The 16228-nt window shown below is 39.3% G+C and overlaps 1 protein-coding gene across 2 annotated transcripts; it reads right to left on the bottom strand.

The window, feature by feature from the left end:
* Positions 1 to 1671: 1671 nt before the first annotated feature.
* e2f2 (E2F transcription factor 2) lies at positions 1672 to 14440 on the bottom strand. Of its 2 annotated transcripts, none has more exons than XM_044142052.1 (8): positions 14181 to 14440; positions 13672 to 13960; positions 6512 to 6611; positions 5861 to 6080; positions 4284 to 4445; positions 4070 to 4184; positions 3792 to 3981; positions 1672 to 3320 (listed from the first exon to the last, which is right to left on the bottom strand). In XM_044142052.1, the coding sequence occupies exons 2-8, from the start codon at positions 13945 to 13947 to the stop codon at positions 3034 to 3036; spliced, it is 1350 nt and encodes a 449-aa protein (XP_043997987.1). In that variant the 5' UTR covers positions 13948 to 13960; positions 14181 to 14440; the 3' UTR covers positions 1672 to 3033. The 2 variants fall into 2 exon arrangements, with proteins under 2 accessions (XP_043997987.1, XP_043997988.1); XM_044142053.1 differs by having other exon boundaries at positions 3792 to 3978.
* Positions 14441 to 16228: the final 1788 nt, after the last annotated feature.

Genomic DNA, 16228 nt, shown 5'->3' with positions numbered 1-16228 from the left:
GAGCTAAATACTTAATCCTAAAAGGATTAAGACTGGGATGGAGAATCACCCAATGGACAATGATCAAAGTCTAAACTTAAATCCTACTGAGAAGCTGTGGTAAAAGATGAGACTTGTTGTGTACAGACATTCTTCATCAAATCTGACTGAGCTTTTGCCTTTTTGCAAAGACGAATTGAAAAAAGTTGTGTTTTAAGATGTGTTGATATTCTAGAACAAATTGTGACTCTACAAAGTATTGGGGGTTAATGCAAGCTATTTCATCTATCTTCATGTGACAAAATGTTAAAAAAGTAAGTTATTTTGGAAGGCACTACATTTCGACATCATATTTCATCTGAAATTGCTTCAACATTTTTGGAACATAGAAAAGAAACTTATACATTTAGATCTCCAAAGTGGTGACCTATTCTCTTGCAAATGTCTTTTCTCCCATGATGCCTTTGCACTCTTGCATTATAGCCTGCTGACCTCTGAGCCCCTATTGTTAGGTTCCTTTTCAGTTCTTGTTTCCAAAGCAACCAGCTCAGAGGCAATGATGTCAACATGTCTGGATGTGTTTATAAAGCATTCCGCTTCGTTGTCGCTCTTCTTGTCAGGTTATTGTGTCTCAGCTGGGCATGTCACTTTTCATTAGGTCAGCATCACCAGTGGCCAAAGTCTCACTGTTTCAACCCCAAAAATACTTCCGGATCCTTCTTTGTGTTTTGAAAAGTAATTTAGAGGCTCATTCTTTCTAGCAAACTCACTGGATACAAACATTTTGGCAACATGACAGCTGATTAGACTTTGATAACATAAACTGAGAATCTATACTTGTGCCTGCAGTCATTGAAAGTTCTTTCTGGTTGTTAGCAATTATTACTAATAAATAAAGTTAGTAATTTTTCAAACAAACATGAACATTTAGGTTGTGAGAGAGATTGGACCTTAAGGGATCGATCACAGCTTCAACTGAGCTCTGCCAGAAGCAGCCAAAAGGAGACAATGGATGGACAGATGAATCCTGTAAAAGTACACCGGAGTTACGGCTGGCATGACGTAATACTGCCCTCTACAGGCAAAGCAGTGGCACTATCTTTAAGAATGGAAATATTTCCTTTGCGGAGCACAATAAACACTGCGTTTTACATCAGATTTGTGTCCACATGATGTAAGGCACGCATACTGTTTTATCTGATTTTTAAATACTTTATTAGATTTTTTTTTTTTTCGGAAAAATCAACAAGTTGATAGTAATATCAAGTTACATCTTTTGATTTAAATCAATTTAATAAGATAAAATTTCAAAATTAAGTGTATTAAATCTAAATAAATGCAATAATTAGGTGGTGAAAATCCACCACTAGACAATGGCAGCATCATTCCATCATTGGGTGAGATCTAATGGAGGCCAAATGAACTCAACGCTTTCCCAGACTGTTTATCATGTTTTTTTTAATTCCTTATATCAGAGTGTAACTTTTTGAGATCTTACAGCCAACTTTATGTTAGAAATGTTTTGTTTTAATAATATTTCAATTCTAAAGGTGTTACTGTTCATCAATCTAGGGCGAGGATAGAGAAACTGGACTCAGCTTTCAAAAAAAACAGTTGAAATAAATTTCCGTTTCAATTTATTCGGATGAACCTGTAATTTAAAGGTGTTTTGTTCAAATAAACTCACTCAAGCTGTAAACAAAGTATTTATTCAACAACTCCAAAACAGAACACACAATATTAAAAAAATAGTAAGTGCTGCATGTCTTATAAAACAATCAAAAAATCCTGAAAACATGGTATAAATACAAGTCAGATTTATGTACAAATATCAAAAAAATAATGCTCATTGGAAAAAAATTATTCTATAAATCTTCAAATTATATCCTGTATTCTATTTAATAAAACCTCACACGCAAACACACCATGACACCCGTTTACCAATCTGCCAAACACACAAACACAATTTTCAAGTTTCGTTAGGACAGGACAGGTAGCTTATCTCTGCAATGTAGAGGGAAAGCCAAAAAAACAAAAAAACAAAAAAAAAACACTTCAGCAAACAAATTCAAATATTCAAATCTTTAGACATTAAAAAAAAATTATAATAATAATGAACCCCCAATCCCACCTCACCTGTAACACAGGTGCTACTTTTAATGGATTTCAGATTATTTCCTTGGAAATACAATAATGGTCTCGAACTACTAAATACAGAAATATTATATTACATCTGCAGTCAGAGTCAGATTAACAGGGAAGGTACCAGATTAGAATCAAAGCTGCCAAACCAGAAAGAGTCAGTGATTGCTTCTCAGCATGGGTGATCATTTCCATCATCAAACAGCGCTTTGGGTCTCTGCTGGCACCGTTTGGCACCGGACACATACAGAACCTGATACTAAATGTCAGACAGGGAAAAGTAAACCTGATGGGACAGAAACAACATGAGCACCTTTAAAGTCAGATACAGTGCGTCCAATATCTCTGCACAGATTTCACAGACATCTTCATAAGAACTGAAACAGAGGCTGGACTTAATCACAGCTTTTTGTGACACAGGTGAAGAGATATTTAAAAAAAAAACCTGAATCAGAACCCTGTGCAACTACAGCTTACTTTTATCCAGTGATTAAATCCTGTAAAGCTGAACTAGATTTAAAGCTGACATAATGCAAGACTGCCCCCTACAGGTCAAATTTGTAGGTGTTGGAGAAAAAAGCCCTGAGTTGGTCACAACGAACATGCATCACATTTTCGCCACATGAAGTGCTATGCACCAAAAGCTGCTCATCTTTTGATCTGATCGTTTCTAATCTCCTCAGCGGAAATGTTGCTACAAACCCACTAAAATCCCTGCATTTTACAACTCTGACTTCATGTCCGCTCAGTCACGCCACAATAAGTCCAAATGGTTTTGACTGTAAAACCAACAATGGCTCTAAAGAAATAAAAACAAGCAATGGCTTCATAGTGTAATATCATTTGCCCCAATCAAGCATTCCTTTAAATATTTCACACTTTTTTTTTTCTTAAATCATTGCCCCATCTCCCTCAGCTCTTCAGTAAATCTCCAAGATCATAGGTGTCGAAGAAATCCGACACCCCTTCACTATCCTCCAGGCTCCAGAGGTAGTCGCTGTGGTCTAACGATGGAGAGAAGCAGACGAAGGGAGTGCTGGGATCTGTGGTGAAGGAGGCGCCGGGCAGCTGGTCCTCTGTGATCTGGAGCAGACTGGGAGGCAAACCCAGCAGCCCCTCCACGTCGAGAAGAGAGGGAGCAGAGGTAGCGGCTGAGGAGGGGGCAGAAACTGAAGCTGGAGACGAAGTGGATACACTCACTGTGAGGAAAATAGAGATAAAAACGCAGGAAATAAAGGTGATTAGTCACAGAACAAAGAAACCTTACTGAAAACCTGCAGATGAAATACGAGATAAACACTGAATCATTCCCTGCTTTCAGTTTCTATATGAACCTATGGCAGCTGCAGATGTCACAAGCTATGTTTTCATTGACCATATAATGGGGCAATTTGACATTTGAAAATAAATTTGCTTAATGAAAAAAACAGCATTAAAAAAACGTTCTGCTGCTAGGATGAGGTGGTTTGTTGGACGTGTCAAAACTGATTTAATTTCACAAAACTGTGATGAAAACACACCACAAGTCACGTGATCTATGAAGAAGACGACAGGAAGTAGTTGGAGAATCATGGCGCAGCTTTTTTTAATGACTTATTGGGTGAACAAACTTATTCCCATGTGATTTTAGTTGCATTTCTTTTATAATGAAACATGGCATTTGGACCCACCTTCAACAGGCTCGTCTTTGACAGCCTGGCTCTGTGGCGTTCCGGTGGTCGTCACCGGTTTCTTCAGGTCTTCCTTTTTAGGGGTGACTGTGCTCTTAACAGGGCTGGCATCTTCAAGCCCTTCCTCAGGACACAGGTACACCTCTATAGGCCCATTCCTACTCTTTAGATAGATCTGTAATGAGCCCTGCTGCAAGGAGACAAAGGGGAACCAACAATCAACATGTTACACTTACACTAACGTGCACACACAGCTAAAGTCTCATATTCAGTCTCACCCCTACAGTGTCTGGCACCTCCAGCTTGGTCTCAGCCGGAGCTTTGACTGCGATCACCGTCTGATCTCGGAGGCTGCCGATGGAGCGGATGTCCTGGTACGTCACGTATCCCAGAGTGCAGCGGTGCGTCAAGGGCAACAGCAGCAATAAAAGGTGAGTGCATGTGTGACTGGACACATATGATAAACATGATGGAGCTTTGTGGAAAGGATATCTTTGGCTGTCTTTGAACTCTGTGAGCTGTTTGAGCTGAGTGGTGCTGGACTGAATCAGGTCATCCAGAGACCGCTCCGCTCTCTCCAGATCCCCCAGCTCTCTCCTCAGAGCAAAGGCCTTTTCTCCTCCAGCAACGCCGCCTTCAAAAACATTCCCCATCCTGAAAAACACCCACATAAAAAACAGGGACATAAACAGGCTGGTCTACTTTAAAATCTATCATTAGCACATTTTAAAGTATGTGCTTCAAAATGTGCTCCTGTTCAGCTGAGAAGCTGAACAGGATCAAAATGTTTTATCCCTTCTTTAGTTTTTTTTGTTTTTGTGCTTCTTATATTTTGTATATTTCTTTGTGGTTTCTGACATGCAAAAAGGTGACATGTGAAGAAAGTTTACTTACTGTTTGATTTAATTACATTACTTCTGAAAACAGTTTGAATGCAGCTGAAGTTTTTTGTCCTGTTCTCATTCAGAATTGCTGGTACTGTAAATAATTTTTCTTGGCATCCATTTCAGTTGATGTTTCACAATGGGAAACATTTCCCAAAACTTTGGTTTCAACAGAAAATTTCTGAGGCAGCTTGAAGCTCCACTTGTGCAAGAATGAATGGTGCAACATCACTTAGAGTAACATCAGGCCAGTTAATGCCGACATGTGCAACTTTATCTCCTGGTTGAAGTTGCAGTTAGGTTTCACTTATTTTACAGAATAAGTAAGTAAAGTAGTTTTCCCCCATTGTAACCACAAACTTTAATGTACTTTGTTTGGAGTTTCTGTGATAAACTAAACACAAACTGTTAGGGGGAAATGTAAATGAAGTGAAGTTTAAATTTAAATAAAATCCTGAAAGGTGTGAGGATCTCCTCATCTGCTTCTCTGACTCTGCTGGAAGGAACGAAAGTTACTACCGTAACTACGGTTCTATGAATCCCGGATGAGTATCAGTAGGGATGAAATAGAACCATAATTAAACCACAGTGCTGCCGCCACCACGTTTCACTGTGGAGATGCCAAAAAGTAAAACTGAATATAATTTAAGTTTCACAGTAAAGGCCAATTCATACTTTATAAGAACAGAGAAATTTGATGTTTTTCTCAAAGTGGCAAGAAAAGACCCAAGTTTTTTCAGGGTTGGACATTTTCTGCTTTATAGAAACTGAAGTGCAGAACTCCACAAATGTGTCTTTCCCACTGCACATTTATACAGTTGACAGAAAAAAAAATGTGTAAAGAACAATCTGAGAAAACAGACTAAAGTCATTTTGTTCTTGCAGCTCTGAGAGACAGAACAATGTCATCTGTTCTTGTGGTGGATGCAGAGGCCTTTTATGGTACTGAATACAAATGCAAAGAACAATTTAATGATTTTTTTATTTATAAAAAACAAACAAAAAACATTTAGAATTTTCCCTCAGCATTATTTGTCTAAACTTCCAATAAAATACGTTGAAGTTTGTGGTTGTGACAAAATATTAGAAGTTCAAGTGGCCTGAACACTTTTGGAAGACTGGATATTTGTGAAGAACGTCACATTTTAGCTGCAGTGTACTTTCCAGCTCTGCATTCACACTTACAGCCACTGGATGTTGTTTTTGGACTTCTTTCGGATGAGCTGCACGCCTTCCAGGACGTTGGTGATGTCATAGATCCGCCTCTTCTGGACCTCCAGAACTTCAGTGGCCCAGTTAAGGTCCAGAACTCCATCAGCAGATTCTGCGATCAGTCCCACAAACTTCTTTGTCAGCAGGCCCAACGAAGTGTCGTACCGCGTCCGCTCGCCTGGAGACTTTGGCGCTTGAGGAATTCATATAAAATAATTATTATTTAGGAAACCAAAATATGACATTTTCACCAGATTGTTTGAACTTCTCCTAACTCGTTATGTCAATCATTTGACTTTTAATTTAACTGACTGCTGATTTAGCCAACACGGAGCTATAAGGTGCTACCTAAATGTGCTGCTGATTATTATTTATGCCATAATGTGGCTCATTCTGCAGTTTGGTTTGCACAGAGACACAGGAAATTTGGTTAGTAATTAGTTCTGCATGCGAGTGAAACTTTCCCGCTTTGATCTGCTTAAAACACACACTAGTGAGAATAATTAGACCTTATTCAATCCAAAAAGTTTACAAAAATGGTCCAATGAACTGAACAAGTCTCAATGAATCTACTGCTGATATGAGCAGCACTCTGTCCTGATTTGCTCCATGAGGCTGACTCACTTCGTGGGCTTGGTAGTCCTGCTGCCACGCTGCATTTCCCTTTAGGTGTGCGAAACTCTGGCAGATAAAGAGGGTCCTCCAGGTCCAGCTTCCTTTTCGCCTGCACAGAAAAGATTTTGTGCACATTAGAAAATAAAATTTAAAACAACAAAACTCTTAAAGTGTTCTAGTTTCTGCTGGAAAGGTCATCTGTGGAGAAAAATGCCCCATCCTAAATGTTTATACGTCTATTTGGCTTATTCAAATGTAATGAGAAGATCTAAACCATGAAACAAATGCAAAGAAAAGGGGCTAAATAGGGTTTTGTTAAGAGTCATAAATGTGCCAACAGCCCTCAGGAGCACCAACAAAGTGCTCCCCTCACACGTTCCCAAGCATGAAGTGGGGCCCATTGTGTGGAGGTCAAAAAGCTTTGGGGAGGAGAGAGTGCTTCTTGACCCAGCTCCTCCTAAGGGCCAGCAGGTCTCTGGAATCCCTCACTGACCTCCCAGACTCTTGCCAAGCCCCTTCCCTCAGCCTGACGCTGCACAAACCCTCTGCTCACACACAGGATGTACAAACATGCAAAAGCTTCTAGTTTTAATCAGAATCACACATTTGTGTCCATCAAACATTTCTTCAGATTCAGATTTTCTTTTCCAAATCAACACTAAAAACTACAATTGTTGCTTAGCTAGCTGATTTTTAAACCTCGTTCATACGTCCTAATCTCTTTACTGTTCCCTCGACCACAAAGTCTGTGTGAAGAGAATGTTAAATGTTAAGATTATTTATTCCCAGTTTCGCCTTACCAACATTTAATTATATTTATAGTCTTATTGCTCCTTAATAGCAGTTTGTATTTTTAAAATTTTATATAAGTTGTTTACGTTAAATTTAAGTTTAAGCTAATTTCAATTTTAATAACTTATTTGTATTTTTTGCTCCTTTTCCATTTGCTCTACCTCAAGCATCACCAGCTCACCATCAACACAAATTTGTCTTTAATCTTTCAAATAAATCTCATCTGTTCTGTTTTTTTAAGATCATACTTTTCCTTGTTGGGTTCCTTCATTTTTGCCTTTATAATTTGTGTTGTTTTTTTTCCTATGTAAAGCCGTTGTGAATAAAAAGGCTCCAAAATAAAAGTATGTAAAAGCAAATAACAGTATGTGGAAAATTTACCTGTTTGCTGATTTTTCCAGAGCATCTCTAAAATATTGAAGAGAAAATGCAGTTTGAGAAGCTGAAATGCTTTGGTTCAATGTTACTTTGAACATAACTGGCTGGTGTTTGCAAAGTTGATAATGAAGACTACATTATTTCTGTGGTAGTGTTAAGACAGTGTATTAATGCATATTAAGGTATATTTGTTGTTGTGAGCTACTGAAATACACAGTACTAAACACTTTTGGATGGACAAATATTACATTAGCATGAAAAATGAAGGTTTGGGACATTTGGAATATATTAACCAACCGTTACTGCACTCCAGTTTGTTGCAATGTGATATTGCATTATATTGTGCAGCCATAATTCATGTTGATACTAAATTTGCCAAATTGGATAAACTTTAATTGCCCTCACCAGCAACACAGACTCTGTGTCTTTAATGATTGAGATGCTAGAGTTCATGTTGAGTGGAACGAACAACCTGTAATGAAAATTCCAGCAAAAGTATCAAAATTTTATATTTTCCATCTGTTCCTGTATTTGACCAGCTGGTCACTAATCAGAGCCAAACAGTTTGAATCATGGTGCATCTCTACTTTGTAATCTTAACCTCGGCTAAACAACTTTATTGGAGTATTGTTTCTGAGCCACACACAACAAAAGTGAAAGTGCAAAGAGTCGCTCTTGAAAGGTTCTTCTGGTTTGCAAATTAACAACACCGTTACAATAGGAATAAAGGAGAGCAATGAACCTTCACTGTGGACGTGGAAGTGTATCAATCAGTAATCATTGGCCCAGTCACACTGTGCAGCCTCACAGAAAGCAGTAGTGACAGGACTAGTGAGGTGTGGGATTTCAGCCCAGTCCCTGAAACCACGAGTTAATCTGTTCCATCTGTCTGAGTCCTCACTTAACTGTTTATTCTCCCACCTAACTACCAACAACAAAGATCTCTTTGTCACCACAATACACCAGGTGACTGATTTTGGTAGTAGAATATAACTGGGCATCATCTTTTTATCACATATGACAGAACGTGAGTCCTCAACCACGTGCGGGCGGCTGTGCTCATGTGAGAAATGAGGCAACAGAACGAGCCGTTGTCCGAACGTGTCCACCTGTCGCCTGGCGACATCTGGAGCAGGGCAGCCAGCGAAGGCGCCGCTGAAGGGTGACCTCAAATCCCTAAATCACACAGCCAGCCAGAACCAAACTAAACAACCCCAACAGGAAGCAACCAGCAAAACTTTTATGTAAGATTTATGTAAGTTTGATACTATTCCTGGTTTACTCTTGCTCAACCTGCTTGTTACTCTCTGTGTGAATCCAACCACACCAAGTTTTTAAAAAATGCAACAGTTCCAGTCAAAGACAGACATGCTGACGGGTTGTAGGAAAGGGACCAACGGTTTCATACTGCAGCTGTGAGTGCGTGTGTGTGTGTGCGTGTGTGTGTGTGTGTGTAAGGGTGGGGAAATTAGAACCTCCTTTTTTGCATGAGGGATTTTTCTAGTGACTCGTCCTTATGACACACTTTACATTTCATGTGGGGGAAATGTGTTAGGTCAGTCCCTCATGCCTTGTTTCCAATGAGCATGGGTCGGTGCGGGTCGGTGCAGGTTGGTGCGGTTCGGTATGCCGGTGGATTCAGGAGAGTGTTTCTACCACCAGTTGACCGCTCACTAACCCAAATGGTTACCATAGCATCTCACTCACGTAACAACAAACGTAACGTACTACTGTACCTCATGCTTGGACAATGACGCAAGCATTGCCACCCTAGCCGTACCGTACCATTGTATGGTCCTGTGGACCTATAACTGAAGCGGGTCCTGGAATGGTGCTGTACAGGTCGGTTCTATGAGCCGTTTCTACCCGAACCCCACCAACCGGTGGCGTACCGCTCAGAAATGAGGTATTGGTTATCGTACCTCACAGAAAATGCTGCATGTGGACTGTTACAGGAAAGTGCCACAAGCTACTTTCACTGCTATTTGTTTTTCTGATCACTGTTATGCTTTATTTAATTTACACTTTAATTTTGAGCGTTCCAGTTCTTGCATGACCTGCTTTTTCTGTTTGTGGAAATCAACTTGTTTCTTTGTCAGTTTTTTAATTTTAAAGATTGTTAAGAATGTATGAGCTAATTATTTCTCTATGTTGGGTCTTAGCAGATGATGCTGTGCAAAACTGATGTTTGACACTATTCTTGGTTTACTCCTGCTTAACCTGCTTGTCAATCTTTTCTGAAATACACGCTCAGAGAATGTTCCTCAGGTATTTTTTTTTAAGTGGATGCTGTTAGAAATGTTATTTAGCTTTGAGATGTTCTCATTTTTTTAGAAGCCAATCTAATTCAGATCATTTGGAAATTTCTCAGTGACCCAGGATTTTATTAGAAATGTTTTAACTTCAAATCATCCCCAGTTACTCTTACAAATGGAGCTTCACAAGGTTCTGCTCTCAGCTTTATTTACCTTCATACTAATATCTTAAAAGGCAGAATATACTTTAGTTCTGGTTTGGACTTTTTAACCACAGCATGGTGACAACCAATGTTCACCACTAGGATCCAAACTTACATTGATTGCGGCTAGTTTTCTGTTCCAAAATGAAAGCTAAAAGAGACAGAGTAGCTATATAAATAAAATGTACTCACTTGTTTCACCCGTTTTATTGGCTCTGTGTTTTCTCCTCGTTGACTGACATATCCTCTGATGAATTTGCTATAACCTTACTCTAGAAACACCCAAGCACTGAGTTCCTGTTGCTGTTGTGAAATTCCCAAGCTAATCTAGTGAAGTGAAGGCCTCAACCCAACAAACCCAGTTGGTCAGGCTGCACAGGACTCAGACTCCAACTAATTCAAAGGCGGGTTACAGTACGGCTGAAAATATCTACTACCTGTGTGGAGCCTCAAATGCCGGATAGCGGAAAAGGAATAAATCCTGCTGTTTATCGTCAACATAATCTTAAACAGGTAAAGGGTGAGTCTTCCCATTTGGGTTGCTAATGGGGGAAGGGGGAAAGGCTGCTTTGACATGCAAAGCTCCCCCTATAGAGAGCAGAACGCTCCAGGGCCAGGGCTTGCCTCAGGGTGTGGTAAAACAAAGCAAATGATCGGAAGAGCGCATGCATACAGGTGGTAGGATGGTAAATGTCACACTCAGGCATCACTCTGAATACGGGGTTAACCACAGGGGCTCAGGAGAGGTAAGTCCTCATAAGAAACCCCCTACTCTGAATTCTGCAGTTAAGTGGATGGCAAATGGACGCTCCTGAACTCTGAAAGGGCGAACACTGTAACACATTCACAGCATGTCACAACATCACCAACAGTCAACACACCCACGTTTAACCTCACGTGTTTGCCACTGATTGCTGCCTTGTACTCCAGTCAACATGACTAATAAGTGAACCTGAGATCTCTGCAGCTACAGGTGAAGGATTAAAAACCGACCCGTTCTTCAGAACAAGCTTCATGTCAACTTCGTGCATCATGACGGTTTTGCAGACACGTTTGCCTTTCTTTACCATCCGGTTTTACCTGCCCCAAAACTTACAAAGCAGTGGTTATTCTGTTGTTTACGTTAAAGGAAGTGAGTCGAGCACCAATAGGCAACATTTCCTGTGATCATCAACAACCATAAAAGCTGCAAAATCAGCTTTTGTGATCTCACAAAACTGTCTTTGAGAACAAGAATAAAATATGTACTCTGCAACTGAAATATATTCTAGATTAACAAATGTGTTTTATGTTTGAATACATTTCACATCCATTTTAAGGAATGCATCATACAGGATGATTAGTCAGGCCGTACCACCATGAACAAGTCGGACATGTTTTGCCCCACCCATAGATAAATGCCAAGGTGCTTTTCCTTCGACAAACACTGTTTTCTCACTTTACTAAAGCGTGCAGAAAACCATTTAACAACAAAAAAACTATCTTTAGATCCTTTAACCAGGAGAAGAATTAGACATCTTTTTATAATAACTTTAAAACTCTAAACAATCATATTTGTGAACCCTTTAAACTGATAGAATGATTCAGGGCTTTGTAGCTTTGTTGTTTGTACTTTTTGTTTTATTGTTGCTGTATTAACATTTTAAAATATAACTTAGCTTCAGAGCTGCACTACTAATTTATAGCAATGATGAAGAGGCTTTTGTGACATGCTAATAACTCTTTTATTTTAAAATATGCATTCGAGGCTCGGTTTTTAACTTTAAAAACATTAAAATACTTTTTATTGTTACTGTTAATAAATACATCAAAACATTATGATACAAAGCTTAGTCCATATTATAGTCCAGGAACATAATGTGTGCAGACATTAGATCCTGTGTGTGGGTTATTGTGTGTCTGCGCATCACATCCAGGGTTGGTTTAAATTAAAATATCTGTCACATGACCCGGTTCTAATATCGGATTAGAGAAGGAGGCGTAAAATTTCTGCACTGTGATGCACAAATCTACGAACGCAGGCATAAGATGAGCCAGGTGGTAGTTTTGTCTCCCACTATCCTTATAATCCTCTTGTAGGGAATATTAGAGGAGGCGCGGGGGGTTGAATGAGATTTAAAGAACCTGCCCACACTTTAACACCAGAACCTGGTGAAGCACAAAATCTTACAGTCAAAAGCAGATATTATTATAATTATCATCAATATTTTTTCTATATTCCTTCAATGTGTTAATACATTGCTTTTATGTGCAGATTAGGGATGGGACAGCTATATCAAGGCATAAAAATTGCACTTTGGAGCATAGAGTGATGCACTGCCCCCTCCCCCACCTGTTGCTGATCAATAGATAATAGTTTGGGTAGGGGCCAATGATTTGTACTTTTATTTTTTGGTAACTGTATGTCTATGGTTGCAAGAGACAGCATTCATAGCTGCCCATATAGAAATATTACTCTTGAAAAATATTTCTGTTTCAAATGGGTTTCTTCAAGACACAGTTTATTTTAAAAAGTGTGATTTATATCACTAACCTGCGCACAGGAACTGCATTTAATCATATTTTTGAATTTACTGATGTCTATGAATGCTCCATGGAGCAAAAACAGACACGGAGCTATGAGAGAAAATTGTAAAAACAACATTTCCAGTCATTCTGTCAGGTTTGTTTTTTTCCTGTTGTCAATAACTGAAATTTAACATAATAAAACAAAATTCTGATAAGTGATGCCCACCTCTACCAACATTACTAAATGTTAAGGTTTATTATTTGTATCTAAATAACACAAAAAATCTGATTTAGATAAAAATATTAAGTAGCTTGATATGTTTTTATTTAAACAATAAAGATCATGTCAGACATTTTTGTTTCAGATCATTTAAATACAGTCAATGTGTGATATTTCTCCTCTAGGTTATCATACCATGTGAATCTCATTTCTGCCTTTTCCCAGTATGGAAACAGAAAAATGGCTTCCTCCAGGACAGCAGTTGTTCAGTTATGACCTCCAACAGCTTCAGTTGCATGAACAGGTTCTACAGGTTGAGTGTGGGCTAATGACTGGAGCAGATGGAGCAGCTGTCTCTGGGCAGAATCACCAAAACCAAGTCTTCAAAAACTGTTTTGGGTTCCAACACCCCCCTCTGCACTGTCTGTGCATCACGGAGGGGGCCACTCATCCTACTTTTTCCACAAGAAAAGGGGCCCAAAATCCTACCAACAACCCCCTCAGCCCCCCTTTTCCTCTTTCTCATCCAAAGCATCAATACAAGCATGGCGTCTGGTCTCCTCCAGCTACAGCTGGGTTACTGGTAGAAAGATGCCCCCAATCTTTACAGGAAAGAGAGCAAACATTCATGCAGTAGCAGCAGCGGTGCAGCAGCATAAAGGCCCCTCTGTGGCTTATCGCGTCAGAACATAACCGAGGGCGCCCTGCTTAAAACATGGATGCCAATGCAAATCAAGAATTATTCCTCCCACAGCAGCACTTATCAAACCGTCAGTAAAACATTGTGTTCGCGGAGAAAGTGCGAATGCGTACCGGCAGGCGCCCGGAGGATGATCTGATGGGCTTCGCGTCCGGTCCGTGGGGGGTCGAGTACAGACTGTTGGCTCTTTGTTCGGCCGCTGTCGTGTTGCCGATCTGGGTGAAGTATCCGATCGGTACCGAGCTCATCGGCGGGCTGGACAGTCCGCTGCAGAACATCTCGGTCTTCCCTCCGCCGCCGGACAAAACCTTCATCTTCTGCGGGGCGCAGGAGAGCCCCACGGACGGCCGGGCCGGTGCGGGAGAGACGCCTCTGGGCATCCGCATCATTTTCCTGAGTAAACTAAATTTAACCGGATTGGTGCAGCGGAGGGAGAAGCTTGTCGTGAGCCGAGCACAGAAATGAAATGCTGAACAACAATGCAATTAACCTACAATATGATCAATATGAAACGTAAATGTGCAGAATAAGCGTGCTTTTTTTGTATTATTAGTATATTTATATTGCACTCAATGTTATCATCCTTTGTTCTGCAGAATAGTTTAAAGAAACGTTCCCTTACCAGTCACTAAAAGCGGCTTCCTAAATAAACAAACACATTTAAATATCCAGCAGTAAAAAGGGAAACAAATGTTGTCAGGGTTCTATGAGTTCGGATCCAGGTTAGCGAGTCTGCCTCTGAAACGGAATCGGAACCAATCCAAGCCTACTGTCCGTACAGCGCAGAGCAGCACTCTCCATACAACAGAAGAAGAGTCTTTTTAGCGCCAAACTCGATCCCGCGAAATTCAGATCTCCCGCGGTTAGATCTCGCCTCTGATTGGCTGGCGGCACGCTCGGCTTGTCACTTTTGTATGAAACAGTTGTGCAGGGCTGGAACTGGAGCTCTTAAAGGGACAGTAGCATCAGTTTGACACCAGGCTGTTTATTGTTAGGCTGGATGAAGACAATAGAAGTGTTATATTAACTATATATGCATCATTAAAGCCATGATAAACGAGCATATGAGTAACTCATCTTTATAATATATAAAGACTTAAAGATTTAAAGATCGGAAATGTGTTACGATAAATTATGGAAATTACCTAATTCTTGATGAAAAGAAAGGGATTCATATTTGTTCACTGGATGTGTTGAGTTATTTTGCTTCATATGAGCGCTTATTATTACCTTTGATAGAAGAAAGAGTGAGAAAGTGTTGTAATAACATATTTACAGTTTAATTTGATTCTCTTCTCATTCTTATATTGCAATTTTAAACTCTTTTTTAAAAACTTTATTATCTTTCAAACAACCTTTATTTTGAGTGAGGATATCTTCCACTATGATTTTTCTTTTAAAATATTCTTTATACTCTACTTCACATTTCCCTGTAATAAAGTGCCTGGTGGGTGTAGCTAAGAGGAGATGCAGAGGGCAGCCTGTAAATGATAACTCAGTCAGCTGAACTCTTGCTTATTGGCTCACAAGAGATATTGAAAGAAAACACCCCTGCCCCCATTCACAGCGACCAAACCCAAGCCACATGACCTGACCCCCACTGGCCAAGACAAGTAAACTCACTGCCACAGCAAGACTATTGTCCTGACTGGATCAGGGTTGAATTTTAGAGAAAATATGTATGTAAAAGTTTTCAGAAACGTGTTCTGTGTGTTTAGCTTATTAGGGGATTTAAAAAGCCTTAGTTGGCAGTAAGTGAAGAAACGAGACTTACAACAGTAAAACGGAATCATAAACTGTATAAAATAAAGAGATTGTAACTAGATCGCATTTTATCTTCACTTTCTGTTTCTTCATCTTTAATAAAGCAAACTGGTGAAATGTTCATGTGTTGTGAAATCCACAAACTTGGAATTTCACTTACTATTACAGATTGCATAAACTGGAGTGATCCACCAAATAAAGGAGGGTGATTATATGATTATATCTGGGCTTGGTTGATTTGAATTAAACTTAAAATAAACTTTAAACCACTAATAGATGGAATGTCAGCACACAAAGACATAACCAAAACATTTGATTGTTGTTGCTTTGACATTGTTATGCTTTCAGTGTATGTCAAAGTTTCTCTTACATGAATGATCTTATTCAGAAAGATCTTAAAAAAGAATTGAGAGGATACAAAGTTAACAGTTGAAATAACAGCAAAAAAGCAACAACTGGAAAAGAAGAAAGTAGCAGAATGAGAAAAAGTAAAAAATATCAAATCTCTTTTTTATTTGGTGTCTAATGTGACACTTGGATGTGTCGATGCTTCAACATGCTTGAACCAAATCAGTAGGTCGTTAGCAGGCCTTTGTCGAACTGAATCGCAGGCTGAGGAGGTAATTATCTGACTGATAAATTGCCTCATTATAAAACATTCCCCCTTTTACCAGTAGTTTCGCACATTTAATAATTTGCAGACAAACATTAGCGCGATCCATAGTAAAAGAAATTCTTAGTTTTCTTTATTATTAACTGGTTTTACTTGTAATCAGTGATTTAAGTTTTAACTTTGCTGTTTATCATTATGAAATCTTAACCCTGACAAACATACAGGAATCTCTTTGTGTCTTTTGTGTGGTAAAACTGTTGAATGGACAGGAAATATATATATATATATATATA

The sequence above is a fragment of the Gambusia affinis genome, linkage group LG16 (genome assembly GCF_019740435.1).
Source record: "Gambusia affinis linkage group LG16, SWU_Gaff_1.0, whole genome shotgun sequence".
Taxonomy (NCBI): Eukaryota; Metazoa; Chordata; class Actinopteri; order Cyprinodontiformes; family Poeciliidae; genus Gambusia; species Gambusia affinis.
The sequence above is the reverse complement of the archived record's forward strand: the minus strand, read 5'-3'. Positions and strand labels throughout refer to the sequence as shown.